This window comes from Oryctolagus cuniculus, chromosome 11, assembly GCF_051225735.1.
Source record: "Oryctolagus cuniculus isolate XC-2025 breed Fujian yellow rabbit chromosome 11, ASM5122573v1, whole genome shotgun sequence".
Lineage (NCBI taxonomy): Eukaryota > Metazoa > Chordata > Mammalia > Lagomorpha > Leporidae > Oryctolagus > Oryctolagus cuniculus.
In genome coordinates this window covers 19,886,468-19,906,131 of record NC_142877.1, presented here as the reverse complement: position 1 = coordinate 19,906,131, position 19,664 = coordinate 19,886,468, and the positions used below count along the sequence as shown (strand labels likewise).

Sequence of the window (19,664 nt, the reverse complement as noted above, 5' to 3'; positions counted from 1 at the left end):
TTAATCACTGGGCAAACAAAGATTGGAAGCCTGGTCCAGTGGCAGACAATCCAGAGAGTTGTGAACTTGGCTTCTGAGTTGTTCTGGCTGGAAAAAAATTATCTAGGAGAGTGGGATTCAGTCCTGGCAGCACAACTCCTGATTTTCACTGGCCTAGCATCTTTGCATGTTAAAAGTAACACATCTGTTTACATGTGTGTATTACTTATGTTTCTTTGCATATAAAGCTAAATAATAGTAGTTAAGATATAATTATTGGATATTTTTGAATGCTGCATTGTAAAAGAGAATTAAAAAAAATGTATCTCTATATTAATTACCTGCTGGGCAGGCCCAAGCCAACTTTTGTGAGGCTTTGTTGCTGGATCATGAGGGTAAATGATCTATGATTAACAAGCATATTCTGGTGATGAATTTATCCCATACGTCTTTTCAGTCCTGTTCCAGATTATATCAAATCAACTGTGGAAACTGTGGTGAAAATTCATCAGACAGAGGCAGATGGAGACATATTAGCATTTCTCACTGGCCAGGTAATGCCCGGGGACCTCTCAGTGGTGAACAGACTTGTTAAGGCAGCACCAGGACTGATACAGAGCCCTGTTACTCTGCTCAGCCACTTATTTCACTTTGTGTTATATTTTGGGGTTACTTTATTGAACGAAAACTTGTTTGGGTCGATGTCATTTATCTGACTTGCTCATCTGGAAGTGTTTAGCACCTGCCCCTGCTCTCTGGAGGGTTAAATGGATTTAAAATTTGTTACCCAGTTCCTAAGTAAAGTGGGTAGTTGAGGCAGTGGATGTTGTATTTGGGGCACTGTGCTGCATGTGTGTTGCCGCCATGTACCTTTTCCCAGTCAGCACTTCTAGCTCATCCTGGGGGTGGTCAGTGGCCACGTGACTAGAAAAATGATGGGACAATCCCAAGTACTCACTCAGGGTTGTAGCACGTTCAGAACTACCCTCCAGCTATCATCTTTTCCACTGCAAACATTTTCCACAGTCCGGCAATCTCTGCTGGGGAGAGCTTATAATAATGTTATATGCCACAACTTGTCTGTGTGCATGAGATGCCTGGTTTGCCCCGGTACATAAGAGCTGAGTCAGATAGTGTTTGTTGTTATTTATTGGGAACTCTTCTCTGCAGATAGTTTAGGAGTTGATATCGCAGTTGCAGATTTTCACTCCACTGGAACATCGTTCAGTAGCAGTTATTATGTATCGTCCCAGAGAGGAACGTGACAGCTCTGACATTTACCAGTCTTTCCAAAATTAAACTCCTGAGCTTAACTTGCCTTTTCTTTCAGTAGAATAAAATGACATGCTCAAAAGTGGTCTGTTTCTTTGGTTCCCGGGTCAATGCTCTTTAGGAAGAGGTCGAAACCGTTGTGTCTATGCTGATGGAGCAGGCTCGGGCGCTTGCACGCACAGGCATGAAGAAACACCTCCGGATCCTCCCCATGTATGCAGGGCTGCCTTCGTTTGAGCAGATGAAAGTGTTTGAGAGGGTGTCACGCAGCGTCCGAAAGGTGAGGCTGTTCTGATGACCCCGAGTGTTCGCAACCGTCTGTTAGTGCCCCTTTGTTATGTACTAGAAGGATTAAGAAGTTTTTACTAATATGTAATTATATGTAATATGGGATACAATGTAATACTTTATGACATGTATACAGTGTGTCCTGATCAAATCTCTTTTGATGTTACTTTGTGTTTGGAGTCTGGAGCTCCTTCTACTGGCTCGTACAATATATACTGGGTTGTGGTGAGCTGTGGTCACCCCTCTATACTGTGTGACACTAGGAACTTGCTCCTTCTGTTTGACTACTTTGCTGCCTGTCATCTAAATTCCTATCCCCTCCTGCCTCTACCAGCCTCTGGTAATCACTATTCTGTGTTCAGATTGAGTTTGGAATTTTATTTTTTTTTATTTGACAGGTAGAATTATAGACAGAGAGAGACAGAGAGAAAGGTCTTCCCTCCGTTGGCTCACTCCCCAAATGGCCGCCACGGCCGGCGCTGCACCCATCCAAAGCCAGGAGCCAGGTGCCTCTTCCTGGTCTCCCATGTGGGTGCCCAGGCCCAAAAACTTGGGCCATCCTCTACTGCCCTCCTGGGCCACAGCAGAGAGCTGGACTAGAAGAGGAGCAACTGGGACTAGAAGAACCCGGTGCCCATATGGGATGCTGGTGCCACAGGCAGAGGATTAGCCAAGTGTGCCACGGCGCCGGCTCTTTTTTTTTTTTTGAAGTAAAACTTAGTAAACGGGAAGGTTTCTTTTGAGAATGTTAGATTCATGCCTCTGTATAGTAAATCTAAGAGCACACAATAAATAAATATTGTGAACATACTTAAGCCTGCCCCACAGAAGGGTCCCTCTGACAGTAGTTATCAGAGCCTGTGTCTTCTCTTTGTTTCTCTTCTCCCTGCCCAATATTTCCCATGATGCAATACTACCTTGGCATATGGGACTGTTTTGGTGGATTGTGGTCAGTTGGGAACAATAGATAAGTCACTATCCGTGATTGCTAAACCATTTGCTTTAAGTATCAGTTTGCCTATAGAGCCAAGTTTAAATCAATTAATTTGAGGTGTGGCTTTCAAATATTTAGCCTTGAAATTGGGGTGAGGTAGGGTGTGGTGGGAAGAATGGTTAGAGGGAGCCAGCAGGCAGCCAGTCTACCTGTTGTTCCTTGGTCTCCTGTTCCCCACCCTTGTGTGCCTTAATACGCTTTTCTCTGCCATTAGATGAGAAATGCTCAAAGTCAGCTTGTAGTTGCTACTTATCAACAGGTGGCAGAAAATGAAGTAGACGAGGGAGTCTGAGAATCCACTCCCAACTTCAGACCACTTGGAAGAGGGCCCAGAGTCTGGACCAGAGGGACAGGGCAACTCAAGTCAACCAAGCAGGCCTGGCTTCCATCACTGAGTTACTGTGTTCTCTGGGATGAGTTACTTAACCTCAAGTCTCAGTTTTTGAAGTTGTAAAACATAAGTAATAGCAACTTTTAGATAGGTGGTTTTATGATATAAACTCTTAACTTTCAAATACATAAAAATGGTAGGAATATTTTATTAAAATGATCATTTTATAAAATGATTTTTTTTTGACAAGCAGAGTGGACAGTGAGAGAGAGAGACAGAGAGAAAGGTCTTCCTTTGGCCATTGGTTCACCCTCCAATGGCCGCCACGGCCGGCGTATCGCGCTTATCCGAAGCCAGGAGCCAGGTGCTTCTCCTGGTCTCCTGTGCGGGTGTAGGGCCCAAGGACCTGGGCTATCTTCCACTGCACTCCCGGGACACAGCAGAGAGCTGGCCTGGAAGAGGGGCAACCGGGACAGAATCCGGCACCCCGACCGGGACTAGAACCCTGTGTGCCGGCACTGCTAGGCGGAGGATTAGCCTATTGAGCCGCGGCGCCGGCCTATAAAATGATTTTTAAACAGTGTTTGTTTTCATCTTGATAACAGGCAGGGAGAGAGAGAAAGCACATTTTTTGAAGGATTTATTTATGTATTTATCAGGCAGAGTTACAGAGAGAGATCTCCATCCACTGATTCTCTCTCTAGATGGCTGCAGCGGCCCTGGCTGGGCCAGGCTGAAACCAGGAGTTGGGAATTTCATAGGGGTCTCCTATGTGGGTGTCAGGGGCCCAAGTACTTGGGCCATCTTCTGCTGCTTTTCTCAGGCCATTAACAGGGAGCTGGATTGGAAGTACAGCAGCTGAGAAATGAACTGGTGCCTATGAGATGCTGGCATTGCAGGTGGCATCTCTACCCACTGTGCCACAGTGTTAGTCCTGAAAGTGTGTTTCAGTGTGCTGGTTCACTCCCCAAATGCCTGTGACAGCTGGCCCAGGCCAAAGTGAGGAGCCCTGCACTGCCTCTGGGTCTCCCATGCGGGTTGCAGGGTGCATTAGCAGAAAGCTTGATCAGAAGCAGGGGAGCAGACTCAAACCAGTGCTCTGGTATGGGATGCTGGAGTCCCAAGCAGCTGCTTAATCCGCTGCACCGCAGGGCCGACCTCTACAAAATGAGTTTGATCAAATGATCAGTAAGACGTAGAGTACCTGTGAAGAGTTCTCAGTGTATATACTTGTTTCCTGATGCTGAGAAACCACAGCAGCAGCCCCTGGTGTACTTGGAATACAAGCCAACTATCCCAGGAGTTTCAGAGAGCACACGTCTCATCAAGGGATGATTTAGAGGGGCCTTGGCCTCTCCCTGCAACCTCATGTACTTAATCTGTGCTCTGTACTCCTACCTTTGAGCTGTGCTCCTGTTTGTGTCTGAGTGGAATTGGCTGCTGCTTGTTGCTCAGGCCTCCGCTCGTAATCGTCTTCCAGAGAGCCTTTCCCTGGCCATGTGGTTGAAAGCAGCATGCCCCATTATCGTCCTCTTAGAGCATATAATGTACATGTCTCTGCTGTATCATTGCATACCAGTATTACGTGGTTGTATTTTGTCCCTCTGAAATTTTCTACTTGTTTCTTTTTACCACATCTCCACCCCAGACGCTCATGCTGTAAATTGGGAGAGGAGGGCCCTGTCTGTGTTCCTCATATATCCCCAGGAGCTAGAGCAGCACCTGGCCAAGTGCAGCCCCTCAGAAAGCAGAGCTGGCCCTTTGTATCCACAGCTTCCACATCCACAGATTCAACAATTAGGACTGAAGATGCGTCCCAACTGAACAAGGCTTCCCCCCTTGTTAGCATTTCCTAGATAATATAACACATTTACATAGCATTTATATTGTAGGAAATCAAGGGATGATTTAGAGCTTACGGGAGCCTGTGCATAGGCCATATGGAAATACTGTAGCTTTTTACATGAGAAACTTGGGCATCTGTGGATTTTGGTGCCTGAGGGTGTCTTGAGACCACTTCCTTGAGAGAGAGAACTGAGAAATGATGTAGCTGTAATGTGAACAGATAAGTGAGTGTACCTGTACAGGTTGCTGATTTACCTGGATTGTGTGAATATTTACCATGTCCCAATTTCTGAGCTCTAATTGCCTTATATATACATTTTTTTAAAAAGCTTTATTTATTTATTTATTTGAAAGTCAGAGTTACACAGAGAGAGGAGAGGCAGAGGCAGAGAGAGAGGTCTACCATCCAATGGTTCACTCTCCAATTGGCCGCAAAGGCCAGAGCTGCGCTGATCCGAAGCCAGGAGCCAGGAGGTTCTTCCGGGTCTCCCACGCGGGTGCAGGGGCCCAAGGAGTTGGGCCATCTTCTACTGCTTTCCAAGGCCATAGCAGAAAGCTGGATAGGAAGTGGAGCAGCCAGGTCTTGAACCTGCGCCCATATGGAATGCCGGCGCTTCAGGCCAGGGTGTTAACCTGCTGTGCCACAATGCTCACCCCTTATGTATACATCTTATTTAATCCCGTCAGCAGCCCTGGGGGCTCAGGAGGTTAAGTAACTTGTCCATAGGGTTAGGGAGAATCCAAACCCACAATACCCTGGCCCTGAAGCTTGTGTTCTCATGTGTCCCAAACTGTTGCTGACAGATTCTCAACACTGGAAGCACCATTCAGTCTTTGAGGATTGTTAACAGTTTATTCAAAGTGGAAAGAGTAAGACTTCTCTTGTTTTCTTCTTTCTGTGGGGAACTTAGGTGATCGTGGCCACGAACGTGGCAGAGACCTCCATTACCATCAGTGGCATCGTGTATGTGATCGACTGTGGCTTCGTGAAGCTCCGGGCCTACAATCCCAGGACAGCAATTGAGTGCTTAGTGGTGGTGCCTGTGTCCCAGGCGTCAGCCAACCAGCGAGCAGGACGTGGTGGGCGCAACCGCTCGGGAAAGTGTTACCGCCTTTATACAGGTTGGTATGGCTTTCCTGAAGGGTTTCTGACCTTCTTCTCATGGTCAGCTGGGTGGAGAACATAGCAGATACTTCCCCTAATGGCAGAACTTAGCATAAAATCCAGCCCTCCCTCCCACCCAGGACCCCATGCAGTCTACCCACTGCCTTCCTTACTCTAAACACAGCATTCCTTTGCTGCTACTCCCTGTTGGTCGAAACCAGCCCTTGAGTTACCACCTGTTGCATCTGTATTCTTTTTTTTTTTTTAATTTTTAATTTATTTATTTGAGAGGTAGAGTGAGAGGGAGAGACAGAGAGAAAGGTCTTCCTTCTGTTGGTTCACCCTCCAAATGGCTGCTATGGCCGGAGCTACACCGATCCGAAGCCAGGAGCCAGGTACTTCCTCCTAGTCTCCCACGCGGTTGCAGGCGCCCAAGCACTTGGGCCATCCTCCACTGCCTTTTCGGGCTCCAGCAGAGAGCTGGACTGGAAGAGGAGCAACCGGGACTAGAACCTGGCGCCCATATGGGATTCCAGCGCCTCAGGCAGAGGATTAGCCAAGTGAGCCACAGCGCCGGCCTGCATCTGTATTCTAACCTGATGTCTGGGCCTAGGCCTGCCAGTAGCCGAGTGACCCTGTAGCGTGGGCTCAGAGTCCCCACTCCTGTTTTTCTTACCTTTCCCTTAGCTCAGTGTTCTGTTCCCTTATTCTGAGGTTGCTGAATCCTGTGGGCCCTCAGACTGGATTCCACTCTTAGGTCTGGTTCAGAACATCTTTGCTGAGCTGAGACTCACTCACAGAAAACAGATAGTTGGTAAACTCCTGCACTGTGTTAAGCTCCTAGCTTAAATATGGCTTTACCTGTAGATAATGGTGTACCCAGAGCTGCTCTTTCTTATTCTGCATTTTTCTTTTGTGAAGAGTGATACCAAGATTTTCCCCAGTTGTCCACATTTATTTCCGAGATGTGGTTAATTCTTCTCCTCTGTCCAGTATCTATCTGCAGCCACCGGTCTGGAGGTTTTAGCTCTGTTGTTGACCTCTTTGCTTTCTGGTTATTGTTGTCCTTGTTCAATATTTGACTTTCTTTAAGCAAGTGCTACAGAGCACCTTCTGTATGCCAGCCGTGGTTCCAAGACTTGGGGCGTCAGGGATAGGTAATTCATGGTCTGACAGTCTGGTGTGGAGGTAGACCAGGGTGTTACAGTACGGTATGGTTGCCACAGAGAATAGGGAGCCTGGGCGGCAGAGAGCAGGCCCGTTTATCTGCTGGGGGGCTGGTATACTAATCTCTTGGTAGCTGTCCAGGGGAAGGGTGGTGATGGAAATTAGATTTTAGCAAACCAGGCCAAGGGGATGGAATTCACAAGTTCAGTTCACTGTCCATGTTTGTGGGCTCCACATTCATGCAATCAACTCAGCTTGGGTTGAAAATACTTGAACGAAGATGTATGCAGACTTTTTTCTTGTCATTATTCCCTAAACGATGCAGAATAGCAGGTGTTTACATGGTACTTACGTTGTATTAGGTATTGTAACTCACCTAGAGATGACAAGTAAATGGGATGGGTGTAGGTGGTGTGTAAATATGACACTTGAGCATCTGCAGGTTGTGGTGTCCTGGCAGCGGGGAGGTCCTGAAGCTAATCCCCTGCAGACACTGAGGGGCAACTGCTTGGAGGCGAGCTTGGGGGTGTGGAACATTCATGTAGAGGAGGGAATAGGCAGAAGCCAGCCACAGAAGAAAGAGCAACCCCTGCAGATGCTGGGGGGAAGTGATTGGAGTGGAAAAGGAGAACCAGGATTAAAAAGTGCCTTGAAATGCAGAGGAGGGGCAGTTTCAAAATATTTTTCTTTTTGAAAATAACTTACTGAAGTGAATTCACATAACATAAAATTAACTAGTTGAAGGTGAACGAATCAGTGGCGTTTATTATATTCACAGAACTCTGTACCACCACCTCTATCTACTTTTAAAACATTTCTGTCATTCCAAAGCAAACCCCTTATTCATTAAGCAGTTACTTCCCATTCTCCCAGCCCCCAGCCTGGAAACCACCAGTCTGTGTTCTGTCTCTAGGGGGCTCTCTCTGGGATGTTCAAAGAAATGGAATCCTACGATACAGGTCCTTTGTTTCTGGATTCTTTTACTTAGCATAGTATTGTCAAGGCTTTATTGTAGCATGTTCTGTATTCTTTTTTGTGGTTGAGTAATATTCCATTTTGTAGATAAACCACCGTTTGTTTATTCATTCATCAGTTGAGAGACATTTGGCTGTTTCCACCTTTGGACTGTTGTCAGTGTTGCTGCCGTGAAAATGTGTGTGTGTATGTCCTTGAGTGTCTGTTTTTATTTATTGTGGGTATTTTGGGATCGTGTGTGTAATTCTGTATTTTAACTTTTTAAGGAGCTCAAGTTCCTTTTAAAGAGGAAATGGCCAGCATCATCTCATGTACCAAATACATCAGTTCATAGAATGTGGGCTATAGACAGGCAGGTGGATTTGGGTGAAAGGCCACTGACTCCCTTAGCACAGGTCATTCTGGTGGCATTGGGGCTGGAGTACAGTAGTGCCCAGCCCGTAGGCTTCCAGCTGAGCTTTCTGGAGGTGCAACACCCTGCTTAGAGCCTACATTTTCCCAGAACCCTCCAGGACTTTTCCTCTGCTCATCTGCTCTGGCAAATAGCCCACACCAACCTTGCACTGCATCCCCGCTGAACTGTGCTCTTCTTGGACGTGGCCCCTGCTTTCCCACCTGCACCACACCTACCTTTGATACCTTTCCTGGGGCTGTTTTCTCTCTGGTCTGTGGATCCTTCTTGTCCTTCACCTCCCCTCAAGTGGCTGCTGCCTCACAGAGCTGCCCCAGGTACCCTCGTTGTGCAGCTGGGTTTTACTCCTTTCCCAGGCCTCACTCACAGAAACCTAGGCCGTTCCTCCACCGGGCCACTGTTTCTGGTCTTGTTCCTTGGTCCCTTGAGGTCACTGAAGCTCTCGAGGGGATTGCCTGCGGCTCCTGCAGCTTCTGAGTCCCTGGGGAGTTCAGCTGATGTCTTGGAAGCACCTTCTTCGCAGGGCAGTGTGCTCAGCTGATAGCTTGACCTCTCCCCTGGGTGGTAGTGTCCTGGGAGAATGTGGTTATCCTGCCCCAGATGCTCTTCAGACTAAAGCAAGAACCCTGTTTGGCACCACTGCTGTCACCTTTCATCTAGAACCTTCCATGAGATCTGTGCATTTGGCAATTTATGCCAGTCAGTCCACACAATGTTGGTTGTCATTTTTCTCAAAAAAAGCCTTTCTGAAGTTCAGTGGTAGTGCTCTTTCTTCCTGACACCTTTTGTTTGGGTTTGTTTTTTTCTTTCATCACCTGAAGCTTGATGATCTACACGGAAGTTGGGCACCCTTGTGTTGTTTATGGAGGGTGTGCATCAGTTCAGACGCTGACTGATGTGGGAGGATTTGGCGAGGTCATTCTCTGTGTAATCCCCACTTTCTGAATACAACAAAAGCGATTTCATCTCTTCCTCCCTCTTTTTTTCCCAGCCCTCTTCTAGCTTTCCTGAAAAGGCCTCCTGAATTCCCCTCTTTACCGCTCCTCCCTTCTCAGGATCTCTGTGTCTTGTGCTTTTTCCTGTTTGAGGTCACCTCTGTTCCGGATGGGCCACACAAGCACTCATTAATCTGTTTGGGTCAGTGCTCGATTCTGGGTGTGACACAGTGTGCTTGGTTCACTGATTTTAAAAGTTAGGCTTGGACAACTCCTGCTCTTTATCTGATTTGGTCATTTGTTGTGTTCTCGTTGCCATTTTGGGGGTTTATTTTGAGACTTCTCAGCTTACATGAGCGGTTGCCTCCTTAACTTATTGTGGCCCAATCAGAGATCATGGTAAGTGGGCATCACTAGTGACTCCGTAAATACTTGTTACTTTGGTTTAATGTTTTCAGTGCTTGCTGACAACAAGCACTTAAAAAACAACATCGAAAAGTAAAAGAACAAACCTTTGTAAAGATATCTTGTTCAAATATGTTTGTTGAGAGTATTTATAGATGCAGTGGTCTTTCCTAACTGTAGAAACAGCTTTTTATCCTATCCTGTGTACTGGGTCTCAGAACCCTAAGGCCTCTTGTTCAAAGTAGAGAAGGAATTGTCTCTTTGGCATAGTGGTTGTCACATCTGATCCCAAACAGTTCTGATTTCCCCTCCTCAGAGGAAGCCTTTGACAAGTTGCCTCAATCCACTGTTCCTGAGATGCAGCGGAGCAATTTGGCACCCGTCATCCTGCAGCTGAAGGCACTGGGGATTGACAACGTCCTCAGGTTCCACTTCATGTCGGTAAGTCCTGCCTTATGTGCTGTCCAGAGCTGGGGGTATGTGTATGTGTGTGTGTGTGTGTGGGGGGGGTAGTGGGTGCACCGGGGCCAAGTGGGACAGAGTGGCAGGGCGTGCAGTCATTCTTTTCTTCCCTGTGCACAGGATGGGGGAAAATGACCAGACAAGGCAGCCACAATTCCTGTTCTTACATAATTCCTGCTCTTGACTGCTGGGGGATGGAAACTGCTTAGTGGTGATGACAGAGCAGTGTGCCAGTGCTCTGGGAGACAAAGGAGGGGCCCCCAGCCAGTTTAGTCCTGGCTAAGGTGAAACTTGAAACCACGGAAGATTTCACCAGGTTAGGAGGGCTGGAGAGTTACAGGTGTATGGGCCTGGATGCAGGAGTCCCACCTGCTGGGGAGCCAGAGGGCTTAGTTGGAGCTGCAGGGAAGACCCTGGCATCTGATTTGTTTCTGATTATTTCCAGAGGCAGCTTTCTGGGATGCAGTTGTTGGGCTGAAGGACGTAGTTCTCTTGCAGGTTCTCGATACATGGCCAGACTGCTTTGCGGACGTCACAGTGTGGAAGTGCCCAACTCAGGGTACTCCTGTCACGCATGCCGTGTTACTTCCTTTTAGAGTTTTGCTAATTTGATTATCCACAAGAAGAGGAGGAGGAGGGAGGGAGCAGATGGGAGGAGGAAGGCTACTATCTTTTTTTTTAGGTTTGGGTGTGAACCTAAGTGTTCTCTTTTTTTTTTTTTTAATTTTAGAAAACTTTTATTTAATAAATATAAATTTCATAGATACATGGAATATAGTGGTTCTTCCCCCAATACTAGCCCTTGACCCCCAAACTGTCGCACCTTCTACTCCTTCTCCCATCGCATTCTTCATTAAGATTCATTTTTAATTGTCTTTATATACAGAAGATTAACTCTATACTAAGTAAAGATTTAAACAGTTTGCACCCACACAGACACACAAAGTATAAAGTACTATTTGAAGACTAGTTTTACTGTTAATTCTCATAGTACAGCTTATTAAGGACAGAGGTCCTATATGGGGAGCAAGTGCACAGTGACTCCTGTTGTTGATTTAACAATTGACACTCTTATGTATACTGTCAGTGATCACTTGAGACTCTTGTCCTGAGCTGCCAAGGCTATGGAAGCCTTTTGAGTCCACAGACTCCTCAGTATTTTGACAGGGTCATAAGCAAAGTGGAAGTTCTCTCCTCCCTTCAGAGAAAGGTACCTCCTTCTTTGATGGCCCCTTCTTTCCACTGGGATCTCACAGAGATCCTTCGTGTAGATAATTTTTTTTTGCCACAGTGTCTTGGCTTTCCATGCCTGAGATGCTCTCATGGGCTTTTCAGCCAGATCCAAATGCCGTAAGGGCTGATTCTGAGGTCAGTGTTATTTAGGGCACTTGTCATACTGTGAGTCTGCTGTGTGGCCTGCTTCCCATGTTGGATCATTCTCTCCTCCCCTCCCCTCCTCTCCCCTCCCCTCTCACAGGTAGTTACTCCCCTCTCACAGGTAAAGTTAGACAGTGAGAGAGAGAGAAAGAGAGAAAGGTCTTCCTTTTTTTTTTCCATTGGTTCACCCCCCCCCCCCACAAGTGGCCGCTACGGCCGGCATGCTGCAGCTGGCGCAGCTGCACCCATCTGAAGCCAGGAGCCAGGTGTTTCTCCTGGTCTCCCATGCGGGTGCAGGGCCCAAGCACCTGGGCCATCCTCCACTGCACTCCCAGGCCACAGCAGAGAGCTGGACTGGAAGAGGAGCAACTGGGACAGAATCCGGTGCCCCAGCCAGAACTAGAACCGGGGTGCCAACGCCGCAGGTGGAGGATTAGGCTAGTGAGCTGCCGTGCCAGCTCTCCTTTGTAATTCTATCAATTATTGTTAGCAGACACTTGGTCTTATATATGTGATTTCTTTGACATTTATTCCTATCTATATGATCAGTTACACACTTAATATGATCACTTTAACATGTAAGATGGCATTAGTAACTGCTGACTTAATGGAATTTGGAGTCCCATGGCAAATTTTTAGCTTTACCCTTAGGTGTAAGTCCGTGAGAGCGTGTGCCGAATTGTACATCTCCATCTCTTAGTCCCACTCTTATTTTTTACAGGGATCACTTTTCAATTGGATTTAAACACATATGAATATTTCTGTGTTAAGCCAACCAATCTCATACAAGATTTTTAAAAAAAATTTTTGGGTCACTTTGTATTCTAAATTGTTAAGTCATTTGCCCATTAGAATTAATGCTTTTCAAGAGTTTTTAAAAAGGGGCTGGCATTGTAGCATAGCAAGTAAAACCACTGCCCGTGATGCTGGCATTCCATTTGAGTGCCTGTTCATGTCTTGGCTGCTCCACTTTTGATCCAGCTCTCTGTAAAATGGCCTGGATAAAACAGCAGAAGATGACCCAAGTGTTTAGGCCCCTGCCACCCACGTCGGAGGATGAAGCTCCTGGCTCCTGGCTTTGGCCTGGCAGATCTCTCTCTCTGTCTCTGTCTCTCTGTCTGTCTCTCTCTCTAACTCTTTGAAAAGAAATAAAGAAATCTTTAAAAAAACAAATAAATAAAAGTCCTAGGAAAAAAAAGTTGGTTTAGGAGAAAATCTTGTAAAAAAAAAAGTCTTTCAAAGATACTAAATTTTTTTTAATTTTTTTTTTAAATTTTTTGACAGGCAGAGTGGACAGTGAGAGAGAGAGAGACAGAGAGAAAGGTCTTCCTTTGCCGTTGGTTCACCCTCCAATGGCTGCCGCAGCCGGCGCGCTGCGGCTGGTGCACCGCGCTGATCCGAAGGCAGGAGCCAGGTGCCTTTCCTGGTCTCCCATGGGGTGCAGGGCCCAAGTACTTGGGCCATCCTCCACTGCACTCCCTGGTCACAGCAGAGAGCTGGCCTGGAAGAGGGGCAACCTGGACAGAATCCAGCGCCCTGACTGGGACTAGAACCCGGTGTGCAGGCGCCGCAAGGCGGAGGATTAGCCTAGTGAGCCACGGCACTGGCCAAGATACTAATTTTTGTCTTGGAAACATTTTTCTGTTGTTTGCATTTTGCTTGGTTTTTCTTTTGTTATTTTAAATGTGCAGGCATCCTAAACATATCCAACATATCCACAGTAAAATCTGTCCTTGCCTTTATGACTTTAACTCATTTAAAAAAATTATTTTCATTTCATTTGAAAAGGGCAGTGACAGTTCAGACACAGAGAGAGATCTTCTGTCTGCTGATTCACTCCCCAGATGCCCACAGACAGCTGGGGCTGGGCCAGGCTGAAACCAGGAGCTGGGTCTCAAGTGGTGGCAGGGACCTAACTACTGAGCTATCATACGCTGCCGCCCAGGTGTGTTAGCAGGAAGCTGGAAATAGAAGGGGAACCTTGAACCTAGGCCCTCTGATATGGTGTGCGGGCATCGCACGCAGCATCTTTACCACTGCACAAAATGCCTACCCCTCTGCAGTTATTCTGGTATGAATGAGGCTCTTCTCATAGCTGGGTCAGTCAGGCATATTCACTGAAATTTCTTTCTAGAATTTTTAATGATTTGAACACTTAAATTTTAGCTCTTTATTTTAAGCCCATCTGTATAGGTATGTTGTGACAAGCCTGGATTCTCAGTCAGTAAAGTCCCTAATGTCGTTTGTGATGGTAAATGAGGTGAATTGAAGGCATAAACAAATATCCACCTCCCCCAGAAAACAATTGCGTGCTTAACACAAGCTTAGAGGAAGTACATCCTCTGACTGTTGATGTACAGCATTGTGGGAGATACTGTAAAGAGCAGATGAGTAGTACTTAGATCCACAAATGTGAAAGCCTCACATTTGAGATAAAACAGATGTCAGAAATGATAGATCAGTATCTCAAAAAATACTTTTACACTTGCTAGTTGTGTTCTGAGATTGTTTAAAACAATTCAGAACTTTGCTATTCCTGTAATCTCATATGATCTCAGTATAAAAGATCCCCCGAAGGTTTAAGCTCTTTTTAGCCATTGTGTTTTGCCTCTTTGCAGAGAAAGATGTGGGAGGCAAAAGTTTGACTTTGTTCCTTGGCAAGCAAAGTGGGTGAGGTAGAGTGGAAAAAATGAGGCCTGACTTCAGCCTTTGGCTTTGCCACCAGCTTGTTCAAGTGTCTTTCACTTCCTGCTACTCAATTCTGTCATCTAAAAATTGAGCTAAAACAGCATGATGCTTGAAGTACGTTTGTTATGTGAATGCATTTAGGAAAAAAGCTACAGAATTTGAAAAGTCCTATGATTTTATTACTTGGCTTATCAGAAACCAAACAATTTAGAGAGAGGAAAATAATGATGGCTGCCTGGTACTTAGCAGGCCCTCAGGAAGATTTGTGGAAGGCAAGAAGGGGCTAAGGATGCAGGGAATCAGCTCAGAGGTCACAATGCCAGCTCTGACTAACTTCAGATGGTTTAGCGTTATCCATTATTTTCAGAAATTCAAACTCAACCCATGTTACTAACCCACCACAGGCGAGGTTTGGAGTGGGGTTCCGGGTGATGCAAAGGTAAATGGTCCACAAGTGCCGCAGTCTCCAGGAGCTCCCAGTGTGCTGGGGGCTGAGAGTGGGAAGTAAACATTAAAACTGTTCCAGGAAGGCTCGGGGGAAATGGGGAGGCAGTTTAAGGTGGGGACCCATCACCTCTGATGGAGAGGAGGACAGGGTGGGCTTCAGGGGGACATAGTTGATCAGCTGAGCTCGAAAGGCGAAGCTGTACTAAAGCTGGGAGAAGGCCGGGAAGGACATGTCACAGGTGCTGCGGGCACCAGCAGAAGCACGGAGCCTGGAGGGATGGGCCCGCTCGAGGGAGAGGGGTTTGAGCGGGAAGTGCTCACGTGTCTATGTCCCTTGCCTGAGGAGGATTTTTATGTTTCTTACAGCCCCCGCCAGCACAGTCGATGGTGCAAGCTTTGGAGTTACTCTATGCTCTGGGAGGTACGCCTGTTTCTCTCCTACTCCATTCTGTATGACAGTAGTGAATTGCCATCACTCTGAGGCTCTTAGTAATCTACAGAAGGGGCATTGGTTCTGTCAATACATATTATCCTCTTAATGACACTCTTCATTGAAATAAGAAGTTGGAACCATAATTAGACTAACAGTACATGAAGACCAGTTATGACAATGACTATAAAGTGTAGCAGTTCATCAGTAGCTATTAATGACTGTCCCCAGGCCATACTCCTAAGAGACATCCAGCATCCAGAGACCAACGATTCCCTCCCAGTATATCAGATACCACCTCCTCAGACCTTTTTTCTTGTCTCCCACCACGTCCTGAAATCTGGGGCCCAGTGTTTCTCTCTCCAGGTCCCCTTCATTTCAGTCCTGAGGTTCCCTATGGGGAATGGGTAGGCCACCAATTTGCAGCATTGTTTGGGCAAGGACAACATCTTAGGGAGGAACCTCTGCTCACTTGTTGTTTGAAAATAACAGTGTTTACCCTCAGGTAGAGAAAATCGTATCCTGCGTTTATCCCCTCAGGAAGCGCTGTCGCTTTGTGAATGGTGAATATAATGCATATAAGTGAATTTAATGTCCACATCATTGATAAGTTTCAGTAGAAGTTTTGTTCTGTAAGATTTGATTCCCCCCTTTAAAAACTTTATTAAATAAAGTATAATTCACGTATCATACAATTTACTCATTTACAGTGTACAACCTAGTGGCTTTTGGTGTAGTCACAACCACAGCCTCAGAGAACACCTTTATCCCCAGAAAAAGAAACCTCGGACCCTTAGCACTTGCTGCCGTTCCCCCGTGCATCCCCTTGCCCCAGGCAGCCGTTCCTCTGCTTCTGTCTGTGCTGATTTTCCCAATCTGGACATGTCACTTAAATCGCATAGTATGACACACCACTTTGGTTTGACGTGTTCCAAGGTTTGTCCATTGTGTAGCCTGTGTGCTGCTTCATTTCTTTTGTTGCTGAATAATACTCCCTTGGAGGGATCTGTCACACATTTTTATCCATTCATTAGTTGATGGGCATTTGGGTTGTCCCCCCTCTTTGGTTAATGTAAATAATGTTGCTGTGAGCGGTATTAAGCATGTAAGCTTTTGGTGGATGTTCCTCTCAGCAGTGTGTGAGTCCCAGTTCTCCGCATTGTCACTGCACCTGCTGTTGTCTGTCTCTTGTATAAAAGCCATCCTGGTAGCGGGGAAGTGGTATCTCCTGGCTTTGGTTTACATTTCTCGGGTGACTCGGATGCTGAGCACCTTCTCATGTCTGTTGGCTATGTGTATATCTTCTTTGGAGAAATGTCCATTTAAACTCTTTGCCCATTTTTATTTGGGATATTATCCTTTTGTATGGAGTTGGAGGAGTTCTTTATTCTGTGTCCAAATTTCTTATCACATATGGGACTTGTAAGTATTCCTCCCCTTTCTGTAGGTTGGCTTGTCACTTCCTTGATGTTTCTAGTACAAAAGTTTTTAAGTTTTTGTATAGTTTAGTTTGTGTGTGCACATGCGCATGTATGTGTGTGTGTGAGACTTGTGCTTTTGGTATTGTGTCTGAGAAACTATTGCTTAACCAGTGGTCATTAACATTTACTTTTAGGTTTTCTTAAGAATTTTATAGCTTTGGCTCTTATATTCAGGGTCTGTGTCCCATGTGGAATTACTCTGTGTGTGGGCACACGCACCACTGTGAGTTAGTTCCCTACGTGTGGGTGAGGTGGGAGTCCTCTCCGTGAAGCAATAGCCAGTCACTGATTGCAGAGATGTCCAGTGATGCAGCAGCCTTAGCTGGGCCTGCAGGAGATCTGCCCGGACTGTGCTGACACAGGTGTCTCCCCTGTTCTCAAGCACACAGTAGGCATTTGGATGCAAGTTTTCCTGGGATAATCTGTAATGAGGGCGAGAGAACATTGTCTGTATTGGAGTTTTTCATTTGAACTAATTTTCCTCCAAACAGAATAAAATTTAAGGTATTCCCTATTCTTCTAAATCTCCAATTAAACTTCATTTCACCTTTAAAGAGGTGATTGTATTGGAGCAGAGGAGAAGTGAGTTTTTCCATCCTCCCCTGAGTTCCTCGACACTTGTTTTCATCAGTCTGACCGCAGTTTACATCTTAGGAGTCTTGGGAACCCAAGTGGTCGAGAGGTAAGGAGGGAAGGCAGCACACGGAAGGAGGCTGCTCAGCTCAGGAAAGCGCTCAGACGGCAGCAGAACACGGCGTCTGGTGTTGGCACCAGAGGAGTCTGGACTAGGGTTAGGTTCAGAGCTGGGCATTGCTCACGAAGTTTGAGGAGAGCAGAAAGCACAGGGTGCCATCCTGATGGTCCTGGGCATGGGGGAAGAACCAGAACGGGGAGCAGCAGGGGCAGTGGTGGAGTCTCAGGTGGGCGTCCTGGAGTTCAGGGCAGATGCAGGCTGGAAGGAAGACAGCTTTTGTATCTGGGGCTCTGTAGTTGTTGGGCCTTGGGAAGAGCAGGGCTGGGGAGTGGTAACAGCAGAGTGAGGCTGGGGAATTGAGCAGATTGCAGATTGCAGGGCATTTCCTTAGAATAGAAGCTTTTAGACTGGGTTTCCAAGAGCTCAGCAGATAGTTCTTTGAATGTGATGGCACTCTGGTGTCACTGAGTTTGATAGTGCACAAGTCATCTTTGGGGTTCTCTTTTTAGCATGCATCATCTTGTACTCTGAGCAGCTGTACGTCCTCCTACACAATGGTACATGCTTCCGTTTTCTTTTGTTTTTACGGCAGGTCTGGACAAAGACTGTCACCTCACTGAACCGCTAGGCCTGAGGATAGCTGAGTTTCCTTTGAATCCCATGTTTGCTAAAATGCTGCTGGAGTCAGGTGGGTGGAGCCTGACAGCTCGCACTGATTGTGTTTTGGTTGTTAGAGGAGGTGGGCAAGAGGGCATACTGTGGTACAAAAATAGAAAACATAAAATTTACCATTTTCACTTCTTTTCTGGTATAGCTCTGTGATACTAAGTCCATTTGCACTGTTGTGCAGCCACCAGCACCATCCGTCTCTGGAACTTTTTTGTTGAGTTGCCCACTGGCACTCAGCCCATTGAGCACTGACTCTGTCTTTCCTCCCCTGCCCCCAATAGCCACCATCCCACTTCTTGTCTCTGAATTTGACTACCTTAAAGATGTAATTAACTGGGGCCAGTGCTGTGGCATACTAAGTTATTCCTCTGCCTGCAGTGCCCGCATCCCATATGGATGCCGGTTCTAGTCCCAGCTGCTCTTCTTCCAATCCAGCTCTCTACTATGGCCTGGGAAAGTGGTGGGAAATGGTCTAAGTGCTTGGGCCCCTGCACCCGTGTGGGAGAACCGGAAGAAGCTCCTTGGCTCCTGGCTTCAGATTGGTGCAGCTTCAGCCGTTGCAGCCATTTGGGGAGTGAACCAGGGGATGGAAGACCTTTCTCTCTGTCTCTCCCTTTCACTGTCTTTAACTCTCAAATAAATAGATAAAAACTTTTTAAAAATAAATAAAGAAGAATGTAATAAAAATGAAATTAAAGGATAAGATTATTTTGGTGCAAAGAATTTTTGAGAACCACAAGTAATTTTTCATGAATGTTTTGAAGACCCTTCATATGCATAGATTTCAGTGTCATATCTGAAGCCGAGTATCTGGAATGTTCGCCTAAGAGAGCAGATGTGGAGCTGAGCTGCCTGGTGACAGGGCCAGTCCAGCCCCTACCTTGGCCTGCAGTGAGAGCCCTGTGGTGTCGCAATGGCAGGTGGAATAGCAGCTCCTTTCTCAGACTTTGTTCATTGCGCCCCACACAGGACATCCCATTTGGCCAGGTGAAATATTTTTGTACTCAAAACTACAAATTTAAAAAATTAAGCTATATAAAAATGTTCTTGGTTGACAGTATAGTACAAAGAAGATAGCATCACTCCTTTGTGTCTGTTTTCCATCAAGCATGGTTTTTGTTTTACAGGAAATTTTGGCTGTTCTCAGGAAATTCTAAGTATTGCGGCCATGATGCAGATCCAGAATGTATTTGTGGTACCCTCAAACCAGAAGTCTCACGCAGTAAGTCCAGCTCTCTCCCCAAGCCAATCATTCCAGTGTCATTTGCTTTGGGCTTTACTTGTTAAAGCTACCCAGAAACTGTTGAAGACAGAGCCCTGCAGACAGTAGCAGTTCACACCGTCCATGTTTACTGTGTGCCTGAGGTTGTGCCAAGCATTTTACATGCATCATTTCATTTTCTCTTCATCAGAAACCAGGGAGGTGTAGATCCTGTCACTATAGTTTAAAGGTGGAGGCACAGAAAGGTTAGGTAACTTCATTCTTGGTTGCACAGCCAGAATGGGAGGAGTTGGCTTTCACAGTCTTCTTAGCCCTAGACCTTAACCTCTGCACTACTGACTTCTTGGTTCCCATCAGGAAAATTGTCATTCAGGCTGCTCTGGGAGACACCCTGGTAGGCACATTGGAGACATAAGGGGGTCAGGTGCCTGACCACAGCAGGCCAATTCTGGGTACCACGCCGTGTCAGGATGGTGTTGAGCTGAA

General features: G+C 46.3%; 1 protein-coding gene across 7 annotated transcripts in view; it reads left to right on the top strand.

The window, feature by feature from the left end:
• DHX35 (DEAH-box helicase 35) overlaps positions 1-19,664 on the top strand; it is a 73,855-nt gene that overhangs the window by 36,152 nt on the left and 18,039 nt on the right. For 6 of the 7 annotated variants that reach the window (XR_011379898.2, XR_016215850.1, XM_089307110.1 and 3 more), the window contains 7 exons: positions 437-533; positions 1,373-1,531; positions 5,621-5,831; positions 10,025-10,149; positions 15,049-15,103; positions 17,880-17,975; positions 19,084-19,178. Coding sequence is in view for 5 of the 7 variants with exons in the window: in XM_089307110.1 (XP_089163236.1) it covers positions 437-533; positions 1,373-1,531; positions 5,621-5,831; positions 10,025-10,149; positions 15,049-15,103; positions 17,880-17,975; positions 19,084-19,178 (838 nt within the window). In the remaining 2 variants the exon portion in view is untranslated. Of the gene's footprint in view, positions 1-436; positions 534-1,372; positions 1,532-5,620; positions 5,832-10,024; positions 10,150-10,615; positions 10,937-15,048; positions 15,104-17,879; positions 17,976-19,083; positions 19,179-19,664 lie in introns of those variants that run through there. The other variant, XM_089307111.1, reaches the window with a different exon arrangement.